At 36.8% G+C, this 27,043-nt stretch overlaps 1 protein-coding gene across 12 annotated transcripts in view; it reads right to left on the bottom strand.

The window, feature by feature from the left end:
* The window catches only part of ADK (adenosine kinase), a 499,862-nt gene that overhangs the window by 14,980 nt on the left and 457,839 nt on the right, over positions 1-27,043 (bottom strand). For 11 of the 12 annotated variants that reach the window (XR_014249407.1, XM_082408790.1, XM_082408793.1 and 8 more), the window contains one exon: positions 15,436-15,522. The exons of the other annotated variant lie outside the window; for it this stretch is intronic. Coding sequence is in view for 10 of the 11 variants with exons in the window: in XM_082408790.1 (XP_082264916.1) it covers positions 15,436-15,522 (87 nt within the window). In the remaining variant the exon portion in view is untranslated. The remainder of the gene's footprint in view (positions 1-15,435; positions 15,523-27,043) is intronic. 12 annotated transcript variants of the gene reach the window in all.

Here is a 27,043-nt window from a genome sequence, read left to right as displayed (position 1 = left end):
ATATATCAATGGTACTCTCTCACTTCGTCCCAGCTTACCCTTCCCCTTTCCTGTGTCCTAAAGTCCATTCTCTACGTCTGCGTCTTTATTCCTGTCCTGCCCCTAGGTTCATCATAACCATTTTTTTTTTTTTTTTAGATTCCATATATATGTGTTAGCATATGGTATTTGTTTTTCTCTTTCTGACTTACTTTACTCTGTATGACAGACTCTAGGTCCAGCCACCTCATTACAAGTAACTCAATTTCATTTCTTTTTATGGCTGAGTAATATTCCCTTGTATATATGTGCCACATCTTCTTTATCCATTCATCTGTCGATGGACACTTAGGTTGCTTCCATGTGCTGGCTATTGTAAATAGAGCTGCAATGAACATTGTGGTACATGACTCTTTTTGAATTATGGTTTTCTCAGGGTATATGCCCAGTAGTGGGACTGCTGGGTCGTACGGTAATTCTATTTTTAGTTTTTTAAGGAACATCCATACTGTTCTCCATAGTGGCTGTATCAATTTACATTCCCACCAACAGTGCAAGAGGGTTCCCTTTTCTCCACACCCTCTCCAGCATTTGTTTTTTGTAGACTTTTTGATGATGGCCATTCTGACTGGTGTGAGATGGTATCTCATTATAGTTTTGATTTGCATTTCTCTAATGATTAGTGATGTTGAGCATCCTTTCATGTGTTTGTTGGCAACCTGTATATCTTCTTTGGAGAAATGTCTATTTAGGTCTTCTGCACATTTTTGGATTGGGTTGTTTGTTTTTTGATGTTGAGCTGCATGAGCTGCTTGTATATTTTGGAGATTAATCCTTTGTCAGCTGCTTCATTAGCAAATATTTTCTCCCATTCTGAGGGCTGTCTTTTCATCTTGTTTATGGTTTCCTTTGCTGTGCAAAAGCTTTTAAGTTTCATTAGGTCCCATTTGTTTATTTTTGCTTTTATTTCCATTTCTCTAGGAGGTGGGTCAAAAAGGATCTTGCTGTGATTTATGTCATAGAGTGTTCTGCCTATGTTTTCCTCTAAGAATTTTATAGTGTCTGGCCTTACATTTAGGTCTTTAATCCATTTTGAGTTTATTTTTGTGTATGGTGTTAGGGAGTGTTCTAATTTCATTCTTTTACCTGTAGCTGTCCAGTTTTCCCAGCACCACTTATTGAAGAGGCTTTCTTTTCTCCATTGTATATTCTTGCCTCCTTTATCAAAAATAAGGTGACCATACGTGCATGGGTTTATCTCCGGGCTTTCTATCCTGTTCCATTGATCTATATTTGTGTTAAAAAAAATTCCTAATACTTAAAAATAAAAACCGCTCAAAACATAAAAGTATATGCCTTATATCCCATACTCACTTATCTATTTCATTGCTTGGTGAACCTACTATATTTTACGTTTGCTGTCTTCAGAAAGCTACATGATTCACTTCAGACACTTTTGGTAATCTCCACGGCTTTGGTTCAGAGCCTTGAGGACTGGGTCGATGATCTAATGAACCATTTGCATTCCAGATTGCTATAATACTATGCTTTCCCCTACTGTCTCCATCCCTCACCCCACCCCAACTTATTCATTTAATTTATCAATGTTCTTTATACAAGAGTAATATCGAACTACACACTGTACAGTAGTGACAAGTTAATTACATAGTTATTAAGAGATAATGTGGGAGTAGTAACATAAGTTATCATGTAATTACCTTTGTTCTCAGAGGCATTATCATGTAATTAAAGCAAACCTGATATAATATTTTACAGCAACTAAGAGTGCTGAATTCTATATTCTCCCTGTCCTTTTCCCTGTAAAAAATTTGCTGTCATTTCTGGATCAATTTGATTTTTCAGTTCTTTGTTCATTCTCCATCTTTCTTAGATATCTACACTTTAGTGATGATTTTATGGGCTCTCTTAGACTGGCCTGCTGTACCTTCTAAACCAATGGTTACCAGATATATGCTGCCACACGGCACATGAGACAGTAAACTTAAAGGCTGTACTTTTTTTTAAAGGCTGTAGTTTTATTATTATTACCTGTGCTTACTTTAAGAGACAGAATAAGATATAAATTAAAATGTTGACTAATCTGAATCCTCAATTTACTAGACTTATGCCACTACCACTCTGACACTTGTATACATATGCAAACTTGTGTAAGAAGCAAATGAAAATAAAGTAAAAACCTAGAACGCTATCAAAAGTATTTTGATTTATTCAATCAACCAACATTTATTGAATGTCTACCATCACTAGGTACTGTGCTAGACACCAAAGGATTCAAAGATGGATAAAACATAGTGTTAATCCTTGAGGATTTTATAGTTTTAGGAGAGAAAGCCACATAAATACTTTAAAAATAATCCTGGCAGAAGTGTGGAGCATGAATTTACTAGGAAAGAGACTGGTGGCAGAGAGATCTCGTAGGAGTCTACTGGAATATTCTAGGAGCGTTTCTCGAAGTGTGGTCCCTGCACCAGCAGCTTTAGTGTGACCTAAGCCCCACCCTAGACCTATCGAATCAGAAACTCTGAGGACAGGACCTAGCAATTTATCTTTTAACAAGTCCTCCAGGTGATTCTGATGCATGCTCAAGTTTGAGAACCATTCTTCTAGGGTGACAGATAATAAGGATAGGATGGAGAATAAATAGTGATTTGATGTGGGTGCTGATGAAATTTAAAAAATTAAGAACAATTCTGTGGCTTAAAGCTTAGGAAACTATGTGGAAAATGAAACATGGAGTATGTCCCAGGCTCAGTTCATGTCAAGTGCTCTTCACCAGAGTCTCATTGCTTTTCCTGTGAAGGAGCTACATTTTACCCCACTCCCAGTAAGAAACAGCAGTAAAGATACTAGGTAGGACATGACAAGGGTGCTGTTATTTGAGGCACTGGACATTCCACTGGGCATTTTGGCAAATCGAATCTAGAGCTCTACTGGATAACTTCAATATGTTCTATGAAATCTTGCCAGGAGCCTCTGACCTGTATGCTATTGTCTATTAACGGCAGGAACTGATGTTCAGGATTATGATCTTGAGAATCAGTTTTCATATTCATACTACAGGTATTAAGGGAAATAGATATGAAACGCTGCTTGCTTCCTTTCCTAACACATGTGTTCTCGCCACATCTACATCCATTTTAAATAACAGTAAAGAAAAGGTAGCTGTGATCAGTCTGTCACTGGATTATTCACATATACATTCTAGCATAGTTTAATGTTAAGTCAAGGTGACCTGATATGAAAGTATGGCCTAACCTGCTATTTCCTGACTCACTCCCTTTCTGACAAAATCCCTCAATAACCAAGTTCTTAGATATACTGACTAGAATGGTTTCTATCTGATGGTAGGAGGTAAGTTTGTTTGTAGCTATGCATGTGATTAATTGACTTATTCATTCATACAACGAAAATTTACTATCTACTCTATGCCAGGCACTGTGGTGGGTCCTGAGGATACATTGGTGAATAAGACACATAGTGTCCCTGCTCTCTTGAAGCTTATATTTTAATGGGGGAGATTTTTAAAGAAGTAATAAGTTAGTAATTAAGATAATAAAAAAGTAAATAAGATAATTCCAGAGAATGTTAAGTCCTATTAAGGAAAACGACTGTGTGTAGCAGTACAGAATAGTGAAGGGACCCATGTTAGATAGGATGGTTAGAGAACACTTCTAAGTTGAGACTGAGGATGGGAAAGACACAGCCATGTAGAGTAGGGAAGAGCATATTAGGCAAAGGGAACTCCACGTGCAAAGTGTCTAAGTCCTTAAGGAAGACCAGCATAGCCACTGCACGCAAGCAAAGGTGAAAGTGGCATGAAATACAGATTCAGAGATAGGAGATCATATAGATCCTTTTAGGCCACTATAGGAGTTTAGACTTTTAGTCTAAGTGCAACTAGAAGCCACTGAAGGGTTGTAAGCAGGGGAGTGAAATAATTTGATTTCTCCTTAAAGTGAGTACTTTGGCTACTGTGTAGAAAAATGGAATAGAAGGCAAAAAAGACTGAAAGTATGGAGCTCAGTTAGGAAGCTACTGTAGTAAGTAAAAAACAGGCCTGAGTTAAAGTGGCAGAAAAGAAAAAGCAGAAAAATGGATGGATTTGAGATCAGATATGAGATATATCCTTAAAATTGAGTCAAAAGAACTCACTGAAGGTTTGGACAAAAGGAAAGGAAGGTATTAAGAATGATTCCTAGGTTTCCACCTTAAGATATAAGCTGTTTGATGTTCCATGTATTGTGTGATAGATGGATCATGCTGTAGGGAACATTTTCAGAACTCTAAGTATGAGAAAAAGGGCAAAGACAAAGCATGCAAACATACATGTGTATAGAGCCCACCCATCCATTACCCTTTTAAGAAAAACTGCCTCACCTCCAGCATTGTTGAGGGGGTCAGTTGATGTATTTGGAGCATGTAAATCAACGCTTACTGCTAACTGGACCAAGGCCAGGGCATCTGACCCCAGATGTTCTTCCAGTATCCTATTTATGAATGGCACAGAAAGTGAATTGAGCTAACCTACTGTTCTCTTTCAGGAGCCAGAATGGAAAGCAAAGAAGGACCAGAAAGACCAGGAAGGAAGAAGCAGACATGCAATGCAGCTGAGTGACATTAATGTGTAAGCAATGGAGTGAAGATCCATGAATATCTGCTGCTGAGGTCTCCAGAACTGATGGAATCTAGAATCATCATCTGGCTCCACTCTCAGTAAAAACTTGTCCAGTTTTGGTTATTGCTTGAGATTCCTTTTATGACAGGTAACACATATGAATCCTTACTATGTGTCAGGTACTGTTCCTTTATAAACATTATTTCATTCAGCTTTTACTATAACCCAACTGAGATAGGTACTTTATCCTCATTTTTATAGATGAGAAAACTGAGGCTCAGAGATGTCAAATAACTTGTCCATAGTCCCACAACTAGTTATTGCCAGAACAAGGACTCAAATCCATGTCTTCTGACCCACTGTCTTAACCACTGTTTTATAATGTCTCCCTTAATGCTTATGTACTTCGTTAAAAAAAATTCCTTATTCTGAGCCAGATGAAATGGGTTTCTGTTCCTTTGACCAAAGGAGTCTGATGAAATAGTGCCTTAAAGCCAAAGTATGGCTGCCCTACTAGATCCTGCACCCCTGCCCCCGCTTCCATGACAACGAGCTCCCTCACATAGTTGTCATTCTTAAGAAAATTGAATAGAACAAAATAAATTACTGTATTGTGGGGATTTTGAAATGCACATATATAAAACAGAATGATATATTATAATCATAAATCTATATCATTTCTTTTTCCTCTGTCTTTGAATACTTCAATATAGAATAGAGATCGAAATAAACTGTGAAAAACTAATTTCTTCCTCTACCTTCTGAAAAATTAAAAGAAGGAGCTCTGGTGGTGTCCACTTACGTAACAAAATTTTACAACCTGCTACTCCAAGGCTTAAAGGCTTAACTCAGGGTAGAATTTGGCTTATAACTATATAGCATTTCAAAGGCAAAGAAAACTCCCCATCACCTTCCACTGTTCTTTTTGACAGAGTCTGTAACTCCTAGGCTTTAGAACTGTTCATCCCTCAGACATCATCATTTTTATGAGTTATTTAGGCAAGCTGGGGCACTAGTTCAAGAAAGCATGAGTTTACTGTAAGGCACTGAATAAATGATTGTAGATATGGGAAGAAGACTAATTTTAAATATAACGGTAAAACTTATTTTTAATAAATTTTCAGTTTTGTGTTCATCATCCTAGGTGACGTATTTCAACTGTGGTGTTTTTCTAGTCATTTGCAAGACAGCAGGTAGAGTGTTTATATGAATACCTTTCATCAAATTCAATAGCTAATACAGTTTCTCTAGAAGGTAAGCAACTTCTCAATCTGACCTGTGTCTTTTCCACAGTTGTTCAATCAACTTTTATCTTTAAGATGACGACTAACTTACAGCAGGCTAGAATATTTTAGATTCTTCTTTAATGAAGGAAGGTATTAAGAAAACAGGGGTGGCATTGACAGTTTTATGTGTCTAGGTCATTTAGGTTAAACATTTAAACTTAAATATTTAATAAAGATGCTAACCGGGTATTTTTTCCTTTATAGGATGTGTTTTAAATATTTTATAATTGCTTTATCACTTCCTTAAAATTGAGTTTTCAGAAAAACCGTGTACTTCTGCTGATATGAGTACAGATCACTGTCTCTTTACATTGTGCTCTAGTGTTAGCCTAATTACTAGAATGAGAAAAAGTCTGAAAAACCTTTAGCCATTAAATTCATACATTTAACAAGTTACAACCTTGAAATCTTGCTCTACCTGAAAGCACCATTAAAAGTGCTTGACTATTATTACTAGAGGAAATTTTTAATAAAAGCTAATTAAGCTATGAAACTCCCAAATGGTTAACTGATTTTAGGGGCTAAATTTCTGGTACTTCTAATTATCCTCTGATGGCTTTACTTAGTGTTTCACAACCATGACAGACGACAATGAAAAACTGCAGTGAAATTCATCCACCCTGACACTGTGCTAAGCACCAGCTTCTCCCTCTCCAAGTAAAATCAATACTCTGTTTGAGTAAACACGTTTACAGCTTTATTAGGATGTCTTGCTTGTTCTGTAACAGCTACTTGAAGCTGTGGTAACAAATCGACTCAACTCAGTTAAACCTAGAGAGCTGGGTAAGAGGCCCATCGATAAGGCTGTTATAAAAATAAACTGCAGGAGATCAGAAAGCTGGAGCAAACAGTCTGGTAAATGTCAATATTTTCCCTTACAGAGGATGACAAAAACAGTGAGATTATGTGGAAAGTCTTTTCTTCCCCCTTAAAAATGTCTCTTGTTTCAACTGGATAAAGCATTTCTACTTTTTGTGTACAACTCTTCTGAATGAAATTTTTGCTTCCTAATGCCCATGTGCATCTGGAACAGGAAGCTGATGTAAATACTTGGTATTTCTCCTACCGTTTCAGATTCTTTATTTTCCTTTATATAAAGAGGTTTATTTTGGTCTTCATTGACTTTATAAAATGACCTTATTCAAGTTACCTGGAATACCCGTGGTGGCTTAGTCTTACCTTCTTTTTATTAATGAAACAAAATTTCTGTCATCCACATTTGGGAGGTCATTTCAACACAGTGTTCGCTCTTGCTATAATGTTGGTGAGACCTCATGTTGTACCTTCCAAATTAGGCCTTCCAAATTAATGCATTTAACAAGAGCAAACAGTGTTAGCTATAGTCAGGCTACATAACCTCCTGACGAGTGGTAGTACATAAAAATGTCTGCTACCTATTAGGAGCAAGCCTCCACAGTGGCTACAGCTCTACCAAACAAGAACTCACATACCCTCTTTTAGATGTTTACAGGTTGCTCAAAGAACTAACATATGGCAGGAAATTCCCACTTCAATTTGGCTGGCTTAGACTACCCAGATGTGACAAAGTAATGGTTTCCCCCTGCTGAAAAAGGCTCAGATGTAAACTTTTTTTTTCCTTTCATTTTTTATGTAGTTTAGTTAGTAAAATTTTATTTTGTTTTGACTTCATATTGACTACCAACTAGTCATGAACTTAAGTAACAACTTGTGACTCATATGTTAGAAAACACAGATTTTTCTGGAAAAAGGAAATCAACAAACATTAAATTTTGAAATAACTTAAAAAGCTACTGTGCCTATCAGGGTAAGGTCTGACCTAGCAGGTATTTGCATAATGAAAACCAAAGCCTAAGTGGCGTCAGATGGTGTAGTGACTGACATGCACAGGAAGTCAATTCAGAGCAAAGGTTCCTTCACGACAGCTAAGCACAATACATCCTCCCACACAAAGTGAGCAACTGAGCAGTATGGTATAATATATAGGCAGTGGTCAGTGCTATAACAATGAGGATAACTTATCTGCTCTTTCTGCTGTATGAAAATGGAAACTTGCCAAACTGTATTAACATGGCATGGGATATTGCATTTGAACTAAAAAAAAAAAAAAATCCCAAACCAAAAAAACCTTTCTATGCCCCTAATTCAGGAAAGAAGCTCCTGAAGAGTACTAAGCAGTATGTTTTACTTGTATGGAGAAGGTGCCCTTGCACCCCAACCCCTTTCAAAATACTGCTTTAAAGATCATTCCTCCTTATGGAACAAAAATGTTAGAATCTGAATTTTAAACCTAATGTGTGATCTCTTGATGTGGTTCCCAAAATAAAAGTTTAGCATATGCTTCTGTTTATTGTTAAAGTTAAACATCTTGGATACCCACATACCAAAAAAACTACATCAAAGGCTTCTATCCATTTGGGGTATCAACTCTTGACCTATATATTTCCAAAAGGCCTATATAACAGACTACTTAACTGACAATTTTCATTTGGGTTATGAACACATGTAATCACTGGATCATGAATTAATGAGCCAGGAGATCTGGCTTCTAGTATTGCATATTTACAATTAACTCCCTTTCCTCATCCATCAAATGGGGGCTTTTTAATAGACCATGTTAGGTTTTCATACCTAACATCAACTCATTCAAGAGAGTTGCTTTTTATGAGCAACCAGATAAAATGTGGATAGGGTCAAATGGGGATTTGTTTAATCTCATTTCATTCTGATTCAGATAAAACCTCATTTGAACATAGTTTCACTACTGAAAGTTTGAAAACCTGAAAACCAGAAACGTGATTTTAAAAAATACTCCCTTTCAGCATTAACATTTTAAGCAATATAATTAAAAACAAAAAGACTTACCAGGACAAAGTCATAGCTGCTAGAGTGTTAGAATAAGGAGATGACAGTAAGCTTACTTATGCCCTAATTCATAAGCAAGATAACTAATTTTGTCACTATTTAACTCAATTCAAAAACCTGTATTTGATCAACTGACAATTTCTCACAGCAGGGTGGTTCTAAAATTCAAAGAGCACTTGACGACAGAAACTGGTTTTAATTTTCCATTTATTTCATGGGATAGAAATAAAACATACATATCTTAATTTTATAAAATGTCAATGTAAACTGGATAATTAAATGAAAAATAAATTAAGATCCTGTGTTCATACCCCAGGTTTGGGAACTCATATCTGAAGTGAGAATAGCTGTAAATTTAGTAATTGCATTGATAATTTTTGTTTGTTTTATTCAGACCCCTGTTTATAGTAAACAGCCATATAACATCAGAGATTACACTTCATACAAATTTTCATACAGTTTGGGAAGTTGTTTGTAATAACTTATGCACCATTGGTAAGACTTCTGCTAGGTCACAAGGTTGGCCAGGCTATGCATCAGTACTACCGACATGTGATTTCATTTATTTTGATTATATTAATTACAAAACCAATAAAGGCACATTGTAACAAATTCAAACATCTATGAGACAAGATTTTAAATTGAATACATTCAGCTTTACGAAAACTTACTATATTGCTTCTACCTTTTTTTCATTTTGCTACTGACTGATGAAATCTGTTAAGTCATAGATTGGCCCCAGTCTACAGACTAGTGTTTAGAAAAGCACTTTGGCTATTTTTCCTCACTTGGAGAGGAAGACAAGAGGATACTAATGGAATGGAGTATAACAAAATCATCAGAGGTAAGAACTTTGGGGTCAAACTTTGAGTTTGAATCCTGCCTTTCACTGTGACCTTGGGCAAATTACTTAATCTCTCGAAACTCTGAGACCAGAGGAACTGTCCAGTTGAGCCTAGGCCCAGCTGGCAATTCACAGATTTGTGGAGCTAAAGAAATGGTTGTTGTTTTAGGTCACTAAGTTTTGAGGGTAGTGTGTTATGCAGCAAAACCTAACTGATACAGATTGGATGAATCTGACAGATAAGGTAGGTAAAATTGACCAAATCCATGTAAGAGCAGCTTGGACTGCTACTGGATTCAAGTGAGTTCCATTTGACTCACAAATATCGTAGGCCAGGAAACTGATATACATATATTTTGTCATATCACAATTCTGTCTAACAAAATTAACTTCAGGTATTTTGCTTGTGACATTTCTTCTGGCCCTCTGCTACTAAATGAAATCTTATAAATACCAACATTGTTTTCTTAGAATAAGCATTTCTTAATAACCATCAAATATAGGAGATGTAAGGTTCATATTTAAGTTTTGGGGTCTGATAGCCTCCATGGCTCAGACTGTCTCTGAATTATCCAAATCTCCAGAAGACAAAGTCTTTTGAATTCCATTATCTACTTACAATTGCTTCTAGATGGAGGCCATCCAGGATACTAGATCTTTGAGGGAACATTCCTGTTTGTGAAAAATTCCAGACTTTATCCTAAAATCATCCTGTATCCCATGTTAATGAAAGTTATTTCTCATTTTTGTCATGGCTTGAGGATCATCTTTACCTCTTTAGACCCACAAAGGCTTAAATAATCTTAAGCAAGACTCTTGAAATTTGGTCCTGGTCCAATGTCAACTCATCAAAATCTCTGGATGTGAAACATCAGAGTAGCATGGCGTGAAGCATCCTAAGACTGTGCAAGGTGTGAATCTCTCTTCCCTTTCCCCCCTGTGTGAACTTGAGCTGCTGTCTGTGGTGTATTTCAAATTCCTAATGACCAAGTCAATCCCATACCTCATTTGATGGTTTTAAGGGAAACTGCTTAAGAAATCAAACACCAAAGATGTCCTGCTAGAGGTGAAAGACAGGGAAAGGGATCGTTGTTGCTGTGGGATGGGGTAGGAGTGTGCAGCAATCATCTTGGTTACCACCCACAAGTAAATCTTCTGCATACAGTGGGTCATATGAAGGTTTCGTTTTTGGGTGAAGAAGTGTGAGAAATGATATATTCAACACTCACCAAGTTATTTTCTAGTCCTCTGAGTTGACAGCAAAGGCAGGGGGTGGTGTAGAAAAAAAAAATCAGAAGAATTCTACACCACTTCTTTGTACAGCACAATGAAGCAGCAGTTAAGAAGAATGGGAGAGTAAGTTAGAAATGTTTGGGAATAAAAAGCAAGGTGAGAATAGAAAATATAAACATAACTTAGAGATTCCCTCTGGTTCTCTGAAGTATAGACAGGTGCTACTTAAAAAGGAAGTAATATCCTTGCTCTGGTAACTTAAATCTTTTTTTTTTTAAACAAAAAGTCTTTTCTGAACATGAATTAGAAAGTGAAATTAATGCTCCTTTTTATTAGATGGGAAATAGGATAATTATTTACGCTGTGATTGCTAAGTGGCCTTAAAAGTCATTTGCATATTGTAGGTAATATCGTTTAGGATAATACATTTTTCCTGATAAAGCTGTCATGAGAAATTTGAAAATAAAAGTATTAAAGGCAGCACAGTTACTTTACTATCATTCAAATAAACTATTCTAAGTTATATATGGCTCTTAACATTTAATGAAGCTTTTTTAAACCTAAGAATGTTGGTCCTTGGGTAAGGTCTCTAGTCTTTTTTCTGAGAGTTATATGTACATGCCTGGGTATAATCTGTCAAAGGTGTACTCACTTTTAATCTAAAGATGATTTGTAGGTCTAGTTCATATTCCTACAGCTGCCATAAAACATACAACTAAATCATATTAGATTAACACAGGCTGGTATTGACAGCCCACTGGGAACATATTGATTAGGTCTCCTTTCATGTTACTTGTTATGATTTTTCTTCTCAGTTTCATTTACTGGGAAGACACAGGGGAAGAGATTTCACAGGGAACAATGACAGTGCCTGTCACAAAATGTTCTCAATGTTTCCATTTGTTACTATGGCAGTGACAAAGAGGGTTCCAAATGAAAAGGCAGACCTGCTGTGACAAAGCACAGCAGGACAACAGGAAGAAATTTTCTACTGACCTGGGAAATTAGGAAATCATATTTAGAGATTATAGAATTGTCTCCATTTCCAAGGGTACAACCGTGGCGCTTTGGCTTTTGAGGGAGAATGTGAAAAGGGTAGTTCCATCAGGGCTGGCTAGTGACAAGTAAAGGGCAGACATTAGAAAGTGTTTAAGATCACCAAATAGAACAAGGAGGTATGCTTGTAGAGGTTAGAGGGATTTGTCACTGTCACCAAACCCTCGAGATGGAACTACGAATTTAATTTATGTTCATTTGGCGTACTCATTTTAAAATTATACATGAAAATCTATGATGTGGTCATGTATCTCTTATGTGGCTAATAAGAACGCATGGCACTCTGGTATTGGGATATGTAATATCAGCACATGGTAGGTGAAGTCATGGTTTACCTAAGAACTTGAAATTGGGACTGGAATATAGTTATGCAAAGTCACAAAAGAAAGAAATGCTTGTAAGCCAGCAAAACTTGAAAGTAATAGGAGGAATATATTAACCATCTAAAGATAAAATGTGTCAATCAGAAAGGAGATACGTTAATCAGGCAATAAAGCAAAGAAAAAGAAACTACATAGTAAACGCAAAAGTTGCCATTGCCTCTCCATTCATGATCAAGGTAGAGGAGTATGCTTCAAAAGATAGAGTATTTCCAATCCTCCTAGAAAGCCCTTCCCTGGTGTAGAGATGGGAGTAGGGGATTTCAGCCAATGGATTTTTGAGTATTTCCAACTAACCAGACCATCTCTATTGTAAGATGGAGGTATCAGCCTGGTGCTATTAAACAGTTGATTCATATAGCTCCCTGTATTCGGATTCCATGCTGGCCAAGCGAGTTTATGATCTGGCTTTCTGTATCTCTGTAGTGCAATCAATTCTACTGCTTAGCAAAAAGCTCCCGGTTCAAACTCACCGGGGATTACAGTCCTTCGATTCTCTTTCCTTTCACTTTCTTTTCTGCAACAATCTTACCCCAGAGTCCTAAGAATCCTATCATGTAACAAAAGCTCCTGTTCAATAAATGAAGTCATCTATTCAGTCAATAGGAAGATTCTCTCTGGCAAAACCAGCTTTTGTTAGTAAGGCTGGTCTGTGCTTCTGAGTCCTAATGGTGAGATTTCCCTAAAAGTTTAGAGAAGCAGTACAGTTCAGACTGCCTGGGTCTGAATCCTGGCTCTGCTACTTTCTAGCTATGAGAATTTGGGAAAGTTATCTAACCCCTCTGTGTCTCAGTTTTCTCATCAGTAAAATGGGGTTAAAAATAACCTACTTCAAGGAGCTTTTATGAACATTAAACGAGTTAATTCATGTAAAGTGCCTCAGATATCAATTGGCTAGTAGGTGCTGCATAAATGTTATCTATGCTATTAATATATAGCTTGATGTACATAGACAGAATGTGCTGAACATGCCAGCATAAGTATTCCTTGTTAATATGACATTAGAGTATTCATCTCATTGCATGACTCAGTCCTTCAGGATCTGAATATCCTGGGAACCGATGACAGTAGGGTTAAAATGAGAAAAATGGCTACTTAATTGAGGTTGTACCAGTAAAGTTCTGCCTAGTTTCAGCTTGACTTCCACTTTCTCTATACTGATTTCAACAGTGTGTAGTGAAATCCAGGGTATGATGAAAGTGAATAAAGTGAGGAAGTTGCCAACGTATTACAAAAGGGGTTGGCAAACCATAGCCTGAGAGCCAAATCCAACCCATGCTCTGTTTTTGTACAGCTGGAGAGCGAAGAAAGGTTTTTACATTTTTAGAGTACTGCAAAAAACCAAAGACAAAACAAAAAGCAAGCAAGAAAACAACTAGAAGAATATGCAGTATACGGCTTGCAAAGCCTAACGTATTCACTGCCTGGCCCTTTAGGAAAAAAGGTTTGCAGATCCCTGTTCCACACTCTTTCCTTTTTACTTACCTCAGTGTACCCCAAGAATAAGTATATAAATGAGGCTGGGTAAGTAGAGTGAGATAAGAAAGAGGCTGAAAATCCTGTAACAAAGAGCCCAAGGGCTTTGATGATATAGTTCATTTATCACTCTAACTGTAATATAAATGGCTAGCTAGCTGTTCCTATTTTAGTATCCTAAGAATGACTTCTCTCTTCCTCAAAAAGTCTATATATTCCTACCTCGTAGTGGAAGCATTACAGGTAGTTAGGGATCTATAACGGAATCTGTTGTTGCAAGGCCAGGAAGCCCCAGGCCTCAGACCCAGGAGCAGTGGCTAATTAGGTCACCATCGTATCTATGACAGCCTCAGGATGTACCCAACTAAATAGCAAAGAAAGAGAATACTTACTGTTTTAAGTATTTTAAAGTACTTAAATAATACACACACAGGTTACAAATTAAAAAGTTTCTGTACTAAGATTCCTGGTTTAACCAATTTCTAACCAGGAAATCAATAGTGTCTCCTTAATGTATTGCAGAATTTGGCCCAATTCTGGATAAGGTATTTTTAGGCTACATGGGTTTACAGCTCTGAAGCGGTATGGAATAGGAAAAATAGCTGCAAAATAATCAATGATGAAGCCTTTCAGAGCAAAGGAATAAAAGATGCGTGCGTTGACAGTAAAGTAGAACATTATTTGTTGTATGTACTCTTTCCAAAAAAGATGGCATGGGGCATGCTACCAGTCTAATGGTAAACAGCTCATTTAAGACTAGGCATGAAAAGTTTCAAAGAAAGAAAGATGAAAAATTTATGCTAGTGAACATTAAAATAAAAGAATATAAATATTTTAAATAACACTAAGTTCAAACCATTATACAATCTTAAATAAGTTTCCCATAATTCAACTTATCTTCCAAGGGAAGGAAGACAAGGGTCAGCTCCATTTGCCTTTTTTTCCTTGTCTTGCTTGATGTTATGAGAAATAAAGATCAGGAGGGACTCTTCTGGGCTATCACTCAGGAGTCTAAAGCTTTCTAGAGATCTTAACCTAGATTAACTACACTTAGCTAGAAGGAGTTCAGACATATGAAAAGAACTTTTGAATCCGATTTTAGATCAATCTAAGTTATCAAGCCAAAACTCTTCCAGTTGTCTTGATCTTATTTTTGACTACTCACTCCAAAAATGATTTAGTTTTTATAAATTGTGCCAGTTCTTATTGAACCTTAATGAGACAAAAATTTAACCCTTCCTGGTACAATAAACATCCAACTATTATGTTAGAAACAGATGTTTTAACTAAAGGATATAATCCAAAGACATCATCCTTAGCTATCAGCGTACTATTAATATTCACAATGTGTTTTAAAGAACAACAATTTGTTAACATTTAAGCCTGAAGGGCTATGAATATACTATGTACTGTCTTGATGCAGCCTGTTTATGCAATATTCTGACAGACACAATTAATCTTGTGAAAATGACTGGGATATAGCGTAACAGTAAATTATCTTTAAGCCCAAAATACATATTTTCCTGTAGTAATATACCCTCATAACACAATGATAGTAGCATACGGAAAAAACATCAGGAATTAATTATTTAAAAGCAGAAATTAAAAGTTACTATATTTATAAATCTTGGCTATGTGGCAGAGACAGGGTTAAAGGAAATGTTTAACTTGTAAGTAAGTATGAAATAAATGAGTCTGTACCTCCAACAAATGCATCTCCAGCTCCATTGGTATCAACAATTTCTTTCTGGTCTTGATCCAAGACAGCAAAAGCGGTGACTTCACTTTCTGCAATTAGAGCCAAAGAAAGGCAGACTGACTTCTCTTTGTAAACACTCAATATACAAACTCACCCAGGAAAGCTTGAAGCTCCTACATCAGCCAAAGAGAGAGACAGAACATGAGGCCCATATTCTGTACATGAGCACTTGGGAACCAAGGTGAAAAGCCATCTGTAAGCAATGCTTTTTGGTATTTTCAGCATACAGATGTTGTATGTGTTTTGTTAGAGTTATACTTAGGTAGTTCACATTTTTGAGGAACAACTGTAAATGGTAGCAGTACCTTTTTGGACAGTAAAAATACTTGAACAGAAACTATGAGCTAAAGGAAGTATTAAGTACTAGATCATGGATCTCTAATAAAGCATCAAGCCTGGCTACATTCCTGGCAATGAAATCTTGGATATAGGTAAAGAGCTGTAAATTTTAAAAATACAAATAATGAGTCTTGAGTGTTTCTCTATAGAAAATCACAATGGCACAATAAAAATATAACTACTATTCTGAATAATACTTGATGCCAATGTCAAGGATTACTGATATTAGTTGGCTTATTACAGATAACCTAATCTGGTTACTTTTTACAACGGAGTCACTATTTCCTCCAAACTATCAGTCAAATAACAAAAGGGAAAGCTACCACGGAATGCATGGGCAGAACAAAATGGACAGTGCAATGAGCTCTTGTCTTACAGCAGTCTGGACCAGGGCTTGGTTGTTTTGACTACAGAGTAACCTAATACACTACTTTAAACCTGGCACATGACAGTGGAATGGCATTACAGTAGTCTCCGTTATCCACAGTTTTGCTTTTTGCGGTTTCAGTTACCCGCGGTCAGCTAAAGTCTGAAAATATTATGTGGAAAATTCCAGAAATAAACAATTCATAAGTTTTAAGTTCCACACCATCCTGAATACCGTCCCAATCCATCCTGCCCTGGATATGAATCATTCCTACGTATGCCGCCTGTTAAGTCACTCAAGTAGCCGCCTCAGTTATCAGATTGACTGTCACTGTACTGCAGTGCTTGTGCTCAAGTAACCTTTATTTTACTTACTAATGGTCCCAAAGCACAAGAGTGGTGATGCTGGAGATTTGGATATGCCAAAGAGAACCCATAAAGTGCTTCCTTTAACTGAAAAGGTGAAAGTTCCCGACTTAATGAGGAAAGAAAAAAATATTATATGTTGAGGTTGCTAAGATCTACAGTAAGAATGAAGCTTCTATCTGTGAAATTGTGAAGAAGGAAAAAGAAATTTGTGTTAGATTTGATGTCGCACCTCAAACTGCAAAAGTTATGGCCAGAGTGTGTGACAAGTGCTTAATTAAGATGGAAAAGGCATTAAGTTTTGGGGTGGAGGACATGAACAGAAAATTTATTCCTATTGACGGCAACGTGCTGCGCCAGAAAACACTGAGCCTATAGGAACACTTCAGCAAGGGATCCCCTGAAACAAGTGACAGCCAAGCCATTTACTGCAAGTAAAGGATGGTTACACAGATTCAGTAAAAGATTTGGACTGAAAAATATAAAAATGATTAAATGATTGGAGAGGCTGTGTCTGCTGATGTAGAAGCTACTGCCACATTTCCGGCAGTGCTGAAGGAGTTGATTAAGGAGATAGCATACCATCCAAAGCAAGTCTTCAATGGTGATGAAACTGGGCTCTTCTGGAAGAAGATGCCCAATAGAAGCTACATTCATAAAAGTGCAAAGGAGGCACAAGGGCACAAAACATGGAAGGACAGATGAACTCTGGTACTATGTGGCAACACTGCAGGGCATATGATAAAGCCAGGTGTGATGTGCGTAGTGTTCAGGGTGAAGAACCCATGTGCTCTCAAAAACAAAACCAAAAATTATCAGAAAGCATGGGTGACAGTTATCTCATTTATGGGATGCTTCCACCAATGCTTCATCCCAGAAGTGAAAAAATATTTGGAAGAAGAAAGGGTGGAATTTAAAGTCCTATTAATAACAGATAACGTACCTGGTTATCCTGAATTGTTATAAACGTGAAAATGTTGAGGTTGGAATTTTATCTCCAAATACAACTTCACTGCTTCACCCTTTTTACAAGGGCATCATTCAGTTTGTCCAGGTCACATACACCCACCCTGTATTTGATCACATTTGATCAGCAATTGATGCAGACTCTAATCTGGACACAATGCAGTGCTAGAAATCATTCATTATTACTGACACAATAACATTCATCAAAGCTGCAGTGGATGAATTAAAACCAGAAATTGTAAAGGCCTGCAGTCATGAATGATTTTAAAGGCTTCCTGGGGATCAGTGAAGTTAGCAAAATCATTCACACAGTAAGAAGGATTTGCCAAGATGCTTGATGAAGAAGCAGAACACATCAAAGACCATGGAGAAATGTTAACAAATGAGAAAGTGGAAGAACTTGTTGAGTCATCTACAGAGGAAGAGAAAGATGATGAAGAAGAAAGTGAAGCAGAACCAGCAACTTGGACATTACCAAAATTTGCTGAAGTGTTTCAAATTGCATAGACTTTAAAGGACAAAATTAGGGAATAAGATCCTTGGATGGAATGCAGCATTAAAGTCACCCTTATAATCACTGAAGGATTCAACCTCTGTAGCAAAACACTGATAAGTTAAAAAGAGACAACTTCCAATTACAATGTTCTTCCAAAAGGTTTCAGTGAAACCAATAAACAACCACAAACAAAAACCCTTCAACTATTGAGGATGCCCAACCATGGACATCATCTGCTGCTGATATCCAACCATCGACATCATCATGGCTTGATGATACTCCTTCTGACGTTATCATCAGAAGGTCAATGTTACCCTAATGATACATCACAATATCTGTGTCATTCACCTCACCTCATTTCATCACACAGGCATTGTATCATATCCTATCATCATAAGAAGGGTGAGTACAGTACAATAAGATAATTTGAGAGAGAGAGACCACATTCACAATTTTTTTTTTTTTTTTTGGCCATGCCGCGTGGTATGTGGGATCTTATTTCCCCAACCAGGGATGGAAACCTGGTCACCTGCAGTGGAAGCGTGGAGTCCTAACCACTGGACCGCCAGGCAATCCCCATCACATAATTTTTATTACAGTATATTATTATAATTGTTATATTTTATTATTAGTCATTGTTGTTAATCTCTTACTATGCCTAATTTATAAATTAAACTTTATCATAGGTATGTATGTACAGAAGAAAAACAACATAGTATATATATAGGGTCTGGTACTATCCACAGTGTCAGGAACCCAATGGGGGTTTTGGAACATATTCCCTGCAGGTAAGGGAGACTACTGTATCTGTGATGAAATCTGGCCTAGAGGACATTTGTAAAAGACTGAATAGTGCTTTTCATTGGTGTCTGGAACTTCTGAAACCACAAATTTGCATCCTTTATGGGGACAAATGTGGCCAAAGAGCTATAAACTTCAATCTCATCTAAGATCAAGAAGGAGAGAAAAGGAAATCTTGGAAACTTTAAGGTCTTAATAAAGAACCTAAGACTCTCAAAAAGCATGTTCTGTCTGCCTTTTGCTACCTGCTACTAATGGATACTTTCAACAAAAGATAAACAAAGTAGTGATAATGAAAAAAAGATCCTCCTGGAAAGATTGATATTCAAGAAGAGGACTCATTCACTTAGTGATGCCTTTTGACTGTAGATGCTAAGAAGATTCCATATTAGAAGTACCTATTTAAACTCTTTAAGTACTACCTTTCCACACTTTGTAACACCAGACCTACATGAAGTTGACAAGATTTTGATTAATTGGAAGTTAAGGCATAAATATCCAGGATTAAATTTTCTAGGGAGTATGCAGTACAGACTGCTACACAGGCCAAAAAGATATACGCAGACTTTATTAGAAATAATTAGGAAAGGAAAGGGCTACAGTCTGGTTTAGGGAAAGGTCTGTACCATAAATATTTATAAAGAAATCTGATTTTATTACTTCCAAGTACAAGTCACACTATAAAGGGAATTAACAACTATAAACTAAGAACAAACAGGCGCTAAACAAGTAAAATGAGCTAAGTTAATGAAACATTTTAGGTAATATAAGAATTAATTCCTGGATTACAGATTAAAATAATCACATATAAATGATAAGTAAGCTGCAATTAGATATAATTCCTTGAGTTCTTTGTTTAAAAAAGTTATTGATTTTTGATTGGATAAATCTTTATTTATGAATAAAACCTAATTCACAATGGAAGAGTTTATCTGAATTTTGTTCTTAAGAATCATGACTTTTTGTCTAAATTGGCAAAAATTCTAAATGAATGCAGCTTTACTCCACTTTTTTCTGGATATATGTGTAGATCCTTGAAATCCTTTATCCTTAGGTGTCATATGAAGTTCAATTCCCTGAAACATAAAGTAGAAATATTTTCCACTTTTTGTACTTATTAGTTCAAATAAATATATAGAATATTAAGAATGTAAAAAGAGCTGTCATAAATTGGTACACAGTCCAGGCTCTATTATCTTCTGCATCTAGAGAGCTATATTATAAGAATTCCTTTCAAAATAATAACGCTGAAAATTTGCAACATCTTGAATGGTGTTCCAAATCATTGAAAAGGGATTAAACAATGTTCAATAATATTCAAGTTCAATTATATTTTTGGTACATTCTTATTTTGAAATACAATGATCTAAGCTGGTTTACAGAGTTATTAAAAAAACTCCCACAAACTAAGTAAATGGTATTCACCAGCATGACCCATTCCATAGCCTTCTAGTCAATTTACTGTATGAACATACAAAGTACCTAACTAAATCTTAAGACACACTTATAGGCATGGGCATTATGCAGCCAATGAGGCCCAAGACACTCACATCACTGTTACTGGGACCTTGTTTTCTTAGGTGTGAAATGGGACTGGAGTAGCTGTGGGAACAAGTAGCAAAAATAGCTTTTTGCCTTAGTTATAGAAAAATGATACTTAGTTCTGATCAAGTACTTCTACTCAAGAGCTTAAGATAAGTAAGTGCCATTGTCTCTTCCCAAATTCTTTATAAAGTGAGAAGGAAAAGGATTGGGAATAATTATTATTCCTATTTTCCAGACTTCTACAACAGCACAAAATCATGAGCTTCCCCAAGCAGACAGGAAACAAACACTAACAATTCAGCTGATAACAGATTTGCTTAGTGTCATTTATTGGATAAGACCCTCATGGCATCTTCACTCAGAACAATGAAATTTAATGTACTTAAAATACAAAATAATAAAAATCAAACAGTCTCTGGACAGTTTATACAAACAGGTAATTTACTCTTCACTTTACTGTGACATAAGCCTTACTACCCAGTCTCTTAAGAGGCCAGTCTGGCTAGAATCAACTATAATGTTAAGTCGTTTATAGTAGAGATGGTTAGTTCATACAAATGCCACAATATCTAACTGAAAAATAATAATAATAAATCCACTCATTCAATGCCAAACAATTAGACGAAATGTTCCTGCAGCTTTACTGCTACCAAATTAACTATACATTTTAGTACTGTATACACACACAGCCTCAAGATAATTAATATCCTTAGGAAATTTTGTTCAAGGTATATTAAAGTGCCATATGTTGTCACTGTCTTACTGATGTCACCTCTAAATTGTAGTGAAGATATAACTGAAGAAGATACAAAGCAGGACGAGAAGCAGATAGGCAAGTGTTTTTCAGCCTCAAGGTAGACTGTAGTCACCACCTCTACCACTGCCTCTGATGAGCATTACCAGCCATGGATAAAAACAGAAAACTGATGGCAAAAACTTCACCAGAAAGTGACAAGTACGACTGTTTAAAAACCAGAACTCCTAAGATTCTGAAAAGTGGCTCCTGCACCTTGGTGATTTCTTATAATGAGGTATTTCCAGGGTATTAATGTTTTTGTTTGCTTTTTTTAACATTTAATTAATTAATTAATTAATTTTTGGCTGCGTTGGGTCTTCGTTGCTGTGTGCAGGCTTTCTCTAGTTGCGGCGAGCGGGGGGCTACTCTTCGTTGTGGTACACAAGCTCCTCATTGAAGTGGCTTCTCTTGTTGTGGAGCGTGGGTTCTAGGAGCATGAGCTTCAGTAGTTGTGGCACGTAGGCTCAAGAGTTGTGGCTCGCAGGCTCTAGAGCGCAGGCTCAGTAGTTGTCGCACACAGGCTTAGTTGCTCCGTGGCATGTGGGATCTTCCCAGACCAGGGCTCGAACCCATGTCCCCTGCACTGGCAGGTGGATTCTTAACCACTGAGCTACCAGGGAAGCCCTGCTTGTTTTTTATTAACCTTTTTTTGGGGGGGATAATTTTAAACAAGCAGAAAAGTTTGAAGAAAAATACAGAGAACTCCCATGTAACGTTTACCCAGATTTACCAGTTTTTCATTTTGCCACAATTTATCAGTCCTCCTATATATACATACATATTTATTCTTTCAAGCCATTTGAGCATAAGTTGCATATATCATGTCCTTTACTCCTTAATAATTTATTTTATTTGGTGTATTTCCTAAGAACAAACATATTCTTTTAGGTAACCATTGTATAGTTGATAAATTTAAAAACTTAATATTGTTATTTCATCTAATCTATACTCCATATTCCAATTTTGTTAATTGTCCTAATGTCTTTTATAGCAATTTTTTTCATCCAGTACAGGATGCAGTCCAGAACCACATACTGCTTTTAGTTGTGCTTGTTTTTTTAAAAAATTTAACCTTTTAACTTTTACTACAGGTAATGCATAACTATAGTCCCCAAATATAAATATGTGAAAATATATGGTACAACCACCCTTCTCCTCTTATCTCTCCCATTCATCCAGTTTCTAGCCCCACTATTTTTCAATCTGGTTATCACTGTTATTGCTTCCCTGTATATACTTCCACAATTTCTCTATGCACATATAAGCAAAACATTCTTCTTTTTCTCCTTTTTATTTTAAACAACAAAAAAAAGTATCATACTATATGCACGCTGTTCTGGATCATGTTTTTTCATTTGGAGATCTTTTTATATTGGTAAACAAAGAATGTCATTATTTTTAATGACTACGTAATAGTCCACTGGATGGATATACTATAATTTACTTAAGTAGTCCTTTATTGATGAACTTTTAGGCTATTTTCAATCTTCTGTTATCACAAACAATGTTTCAAAGCACTAATGCTTTTATTTTAAGTAGACTCTAATTATTTTACTTAATAGGCAAGTCAAGAATATCATTCCTACTTTATACTGGGAACTGACACAAAGAAATTAAGTTGTTATACAAACAGCATGAAATAATGCCTGGGTCACAGAATAGGGAAAAAAAAGAGAATCCAGGAAATGCTTTTTCTTTTCATTGGGATACACATATCAGGATATGAGCAAAGACACCCTGCTCAGACTGCCCTAATAAACAGGATAATGAAACAGATGACAAATTCTGCTAATAATAGAGATTTATAGAACAATCCTAATTAACAAGGACTTTTGGGGGAAATGAAGAGCTCTGGGTTAATTTAATTTTCTGGTTAACTAAAGAAAAAGCAGAAAGTCTTTTTAGTTGGAAATCTTTCTAAATGTACTAATATAATAACATACCATGACATCCTTGCTTTAATTAGTTTAGTTTATTGAACTCAATGAAAATTTTCTTTAATAGAGAATCCTACAGCACATGTTAATGTCATTATTCTGAACATCGATTCTTATTGTAGTTCCAAAAGTATAAGTGCTTTCATGAAAGGCAGAATAAATGGAATGATGGCAAGTATGCCGGATTAGGACTCAAAAGACCCATGGTTTGAGTCTGGTTTTTGTTCAGCTACTTTATTCAACAAATACTTATAAAGAGCTTATCATGTGTCAGGACCTCTGTCAGAGGAGAATACAGATGTGAATAGGACGAACGAAAACACTGCTCTCACAGGATCTACATTCTAGTGAGGATAGATAATATATAACTAACACAAAAATGAAGAAGATGATTTGAGATAACAATAAATGCCATGAAGGAAATAAAACAGATGATAAAGTATGACTGGGGAGGAGGGTTAACTTAGATGGGTGTTACTTCCTCACTGAGGAGGTGATGTTGCAAGAAGGAGCCAGCCATGTGAAGATCCAGGGGTGGAATATTCAAGTGCAGAGGCCCTGGGCTAGCAACAAGCTTGGTGAGCTAGGCCTGTTTAAGGTTAAGAAGGCCACTGTAACTAGAGTACAGTGAGTATGTGGAGATCAAATTTGTGTGTGTGTGTGGGCGGGGGTGGGGGAGAAGAGCTGGTAGAATTTCATTCTATGTAATAAAAAGGGAAACCACTGGAAGGTTTTAAAGAGAGGAGTGACACAATCCCATTGTCAAAAGAGATTGTTCTGGCAGCCTTATAGAGAATGGACTGAATGGTGGGAGTTGGGAACGGAGTCTAAGATGCTACTTAACCAAGAGACCTTATGCAAGTCACAGTGTAACTTAAACTCTGTCTTACTGCTCAGAAAATGAGGATAATTCTTGCTTTAGCTATTTTCAATGACTATTATATGGATTAAGCATAAACATTAATAAAAGCACCCTGTCAAATATAAAGCCCTATACAATTCTATAAGGTGTTTTTAGGAGCTCATTATCTTCAATCAGGCAATAAGTACTTGTTGAACACTCACTATGAGCTCTTCATTTTCTGCTAGATCCTTTGGAAGCAGATAAAGGAGAATTATTAAGACATGGTCTGTCTTCTGAAGGAACTTAAGAATCTAGATGGAAAGAGAAATCTAGCATATGTGGAAGAATTTGTGAAATATTATACAATGTAATATTTATAGCTGCAACAGGAGCTCAAAGAAGAAAAAGAACAATGTGAGTTTAATTAACTGGTGATGGTTTCATGGAGAAGACTGAACTTAAAGCTGGGTTTTGATGTGGATAGTGAAGAGGAGAGGAAAAGAAAGGTATATATATCCCAGGAGGCATAGAGAAAGAAGGACGCTTATATGTCAGGTAAGGCAAGAAATAACGCAAGATGGGTGGGGTCCAGCCATCTCTAGGGAGGCTTTGAAAGCCAGACAAATGTTTGGACTTGATACATGAGGCAAATGGGATGCAACTGAAGTTTTTGAGCAGAAAAGCGATATTCAAATACTTACTGTGAGCCAGGTACTGCACCAAGTGCTTTATATACTTTTTCTCATGTATTCTCACTGCAATCACATGAGTTAGGTGTTATTGACCTGATTTTATAAATGAAGACATTGAAGCTCACAGAGGCTGTCAACTACCCAGGGTCCCAAAGCAAAGTAGGACTTTGGGACAAAAAGAATGAGAGAGAAGTAAAATATAATTTCAAAGCTGCCATTTGAGCAATGTTGCTACCATTTTTTCCAGAAAAAAGGTAATAATGGAAAAAAACAGATTTTGATTAAACAGTATGTAACAGTTTACTGACATTTAAATTCCCCTTTTAAGCCCTGTACTGATAACTAAATTTGACTAAATTAAGTAAATAAATACTCCATAAAGAACAGAGGTAGTATAACATTGTGATTAAGAATATGAACAAGACTCTTGGGTTCATATTCCCATTTACTAGATCATAACCAAGTTAAACTCTCTATGCCTCAATTTGTCATGTGTAAGATGGGGGCAATAATTGTAATTATCTCATAGGGTTTTTGCAAACATTAAGTCAGTTAATACATGTAAAGCACTTAGGACAAATGTTGGCACGTAGTAAGCATTTAATGAATAAATGGACAAGAATATTATTAATCTTAAAATAAGACTTCTGGGTATAGGTGACCAGGTCTTACTTAAAATTGCTCCTTCTGAAGGCATGTTTTTTTTTTTAAAAACAAATTTATTTATTTTTGGTTGCGTTGGGTCTTTGTTGCTGTGCGTGGGCTTTCTCTAGTTGCGGTGAGCGGGGGCTACTCTTTGTTGCACTGTGTGGGCTTCTCATTGTGGTGGCTTCTCTTGTTGTGGAGCATAGGCTCTAGGTGTGCGGGCTTCAGTATTTGTGGCCATGCAGGCTCAGTAGTTGTGGCTCACAGGCTCTAGAGCACAGGCTCAGTAGTTGTGGCACACGGGCTTAGGTGCTCCGCGGCATGCGGGATCTTCCTGGACCAGGGCTCGAACCCGTGTCCCCCGCATTGGCAGGCAGATTCTTAACCACTGTGCCACCAGGGAAATCTGTTTTTTTTTAAAAATTAATTAATTTTATTTATTATTTTTGGCTACGTTGGGTCTTCGTTGTTGCGCGTGGGCTTCCTCTAGTTGCGGCGAGCGGGGGCTACTCTTTGTTGCAGTGTGCGGGCTTCTCATTGAAGTGGCTTCTCTTGGAGCACGGGCTCTAGGTGTGCAAGCTTCAGTAGTGCAGCATGCGGGCTCAGTAGTTGTGGCTCGCAGGCTCTAGAGCACAGGCTCAGTAGTTGTGGCACATGGGCTTAGTTACTCCGCGGCAAAGTGGGATCTTCCTGGACCAGGGCTCGAACCCGTGTCCCCTGCACTGGCAGGCAGATTCTTATCCACTGCGCTGCCAGGGAAGTCCCAACAGTCCCAACAGATTTTAAAAATGGATATGCATGTACAAAGTTGTTCTCTATTATTAAAGATGAAGCTATTGATGCCACTACTTCTAATCATGGGCTTTCTATTGGTAAGATTTCTGTTTGAATTGGTGATGGTGGCAATGGCAAATGTTATTTAGCTTACAAATGAAAAACTGCATCAGATATGAGACGACCAATGGCTCCTTTTTTCTCATTATGGATTAGAAGAAGTCTCAAAGCAAGAAAGCACTGCTGAAATACCACTGATGTTTAGTGCCATCTGGTTTGCAGGGATGATAATTTGCAGCATCAGATTTTTGAAAAGTTTCAGTAGATTAAGAAGAACGGCACAACCCTATTAAAAAAATGATGAAGATCCTGTTTCCAAATGGGCGGGTGTTTGTCATCCAATACTGTGCCAATTACTGCTAATTCCTCTCAGAACTGGTCCTACTAATAATCCCTAGTTGGTGCTTCCATTCCCCTCTCCAAAGTATCATTCTAAATGTCTACTACGCTTCTGAATCCACCAAACAATTGTTACCATGAGGGGATAGAACAGAAGCCATTAGGTGTCAAATCTTTATACTTTGCTAGTTATGTTGAACTAGCAAATAGTTCTTCAAACGATACAAAAATCAGTATCTTTGTTTCTGAGACTGGAAGAAGATGAGAGATAATTCAATTTAAGAACACCACATTGTACAGCTTCAGAGGATACTATTTATACTCTAGTCCATGTAAATGGCACCTGCTAGACTTGGCCTGTTCATAGTCCACAATACTATTTATACTTCCTCAGATGACCCAGAGACAAGACACAAACTGGTCAGGCACAGATGTCAGTGCAGCAAGGCTGGTGTCATTAATTGTATAGTGTGTGAACTCTTGACATTGGTTACATCTGGACAGAAGAAACTTGGGCCTTGCTATTAAAAAAAAAAAAAGTCTCTGTTTTAATGTACTGACAAATTGCACTTGTATCCCCAAAG

Source organism: Balaenoptera borealis (assembly GCF_965194805.1).
Source record: "Balaenoptera borealis genome assembly, chromosome: 10".
Classification (NCBI taxonomy): domain Eukaryota; kingdom Metazoa; phylum Chordata; class Mammalia; order Artiodactyla; family Balaenopteridae; genus Balaenoptera; species Balaenoptera borealis.
The sequence above is the reverse complement of the archived record's forward strand: the minus strand, read 5'-3'. Positions and strand labels throughout refer to the sequence as shown.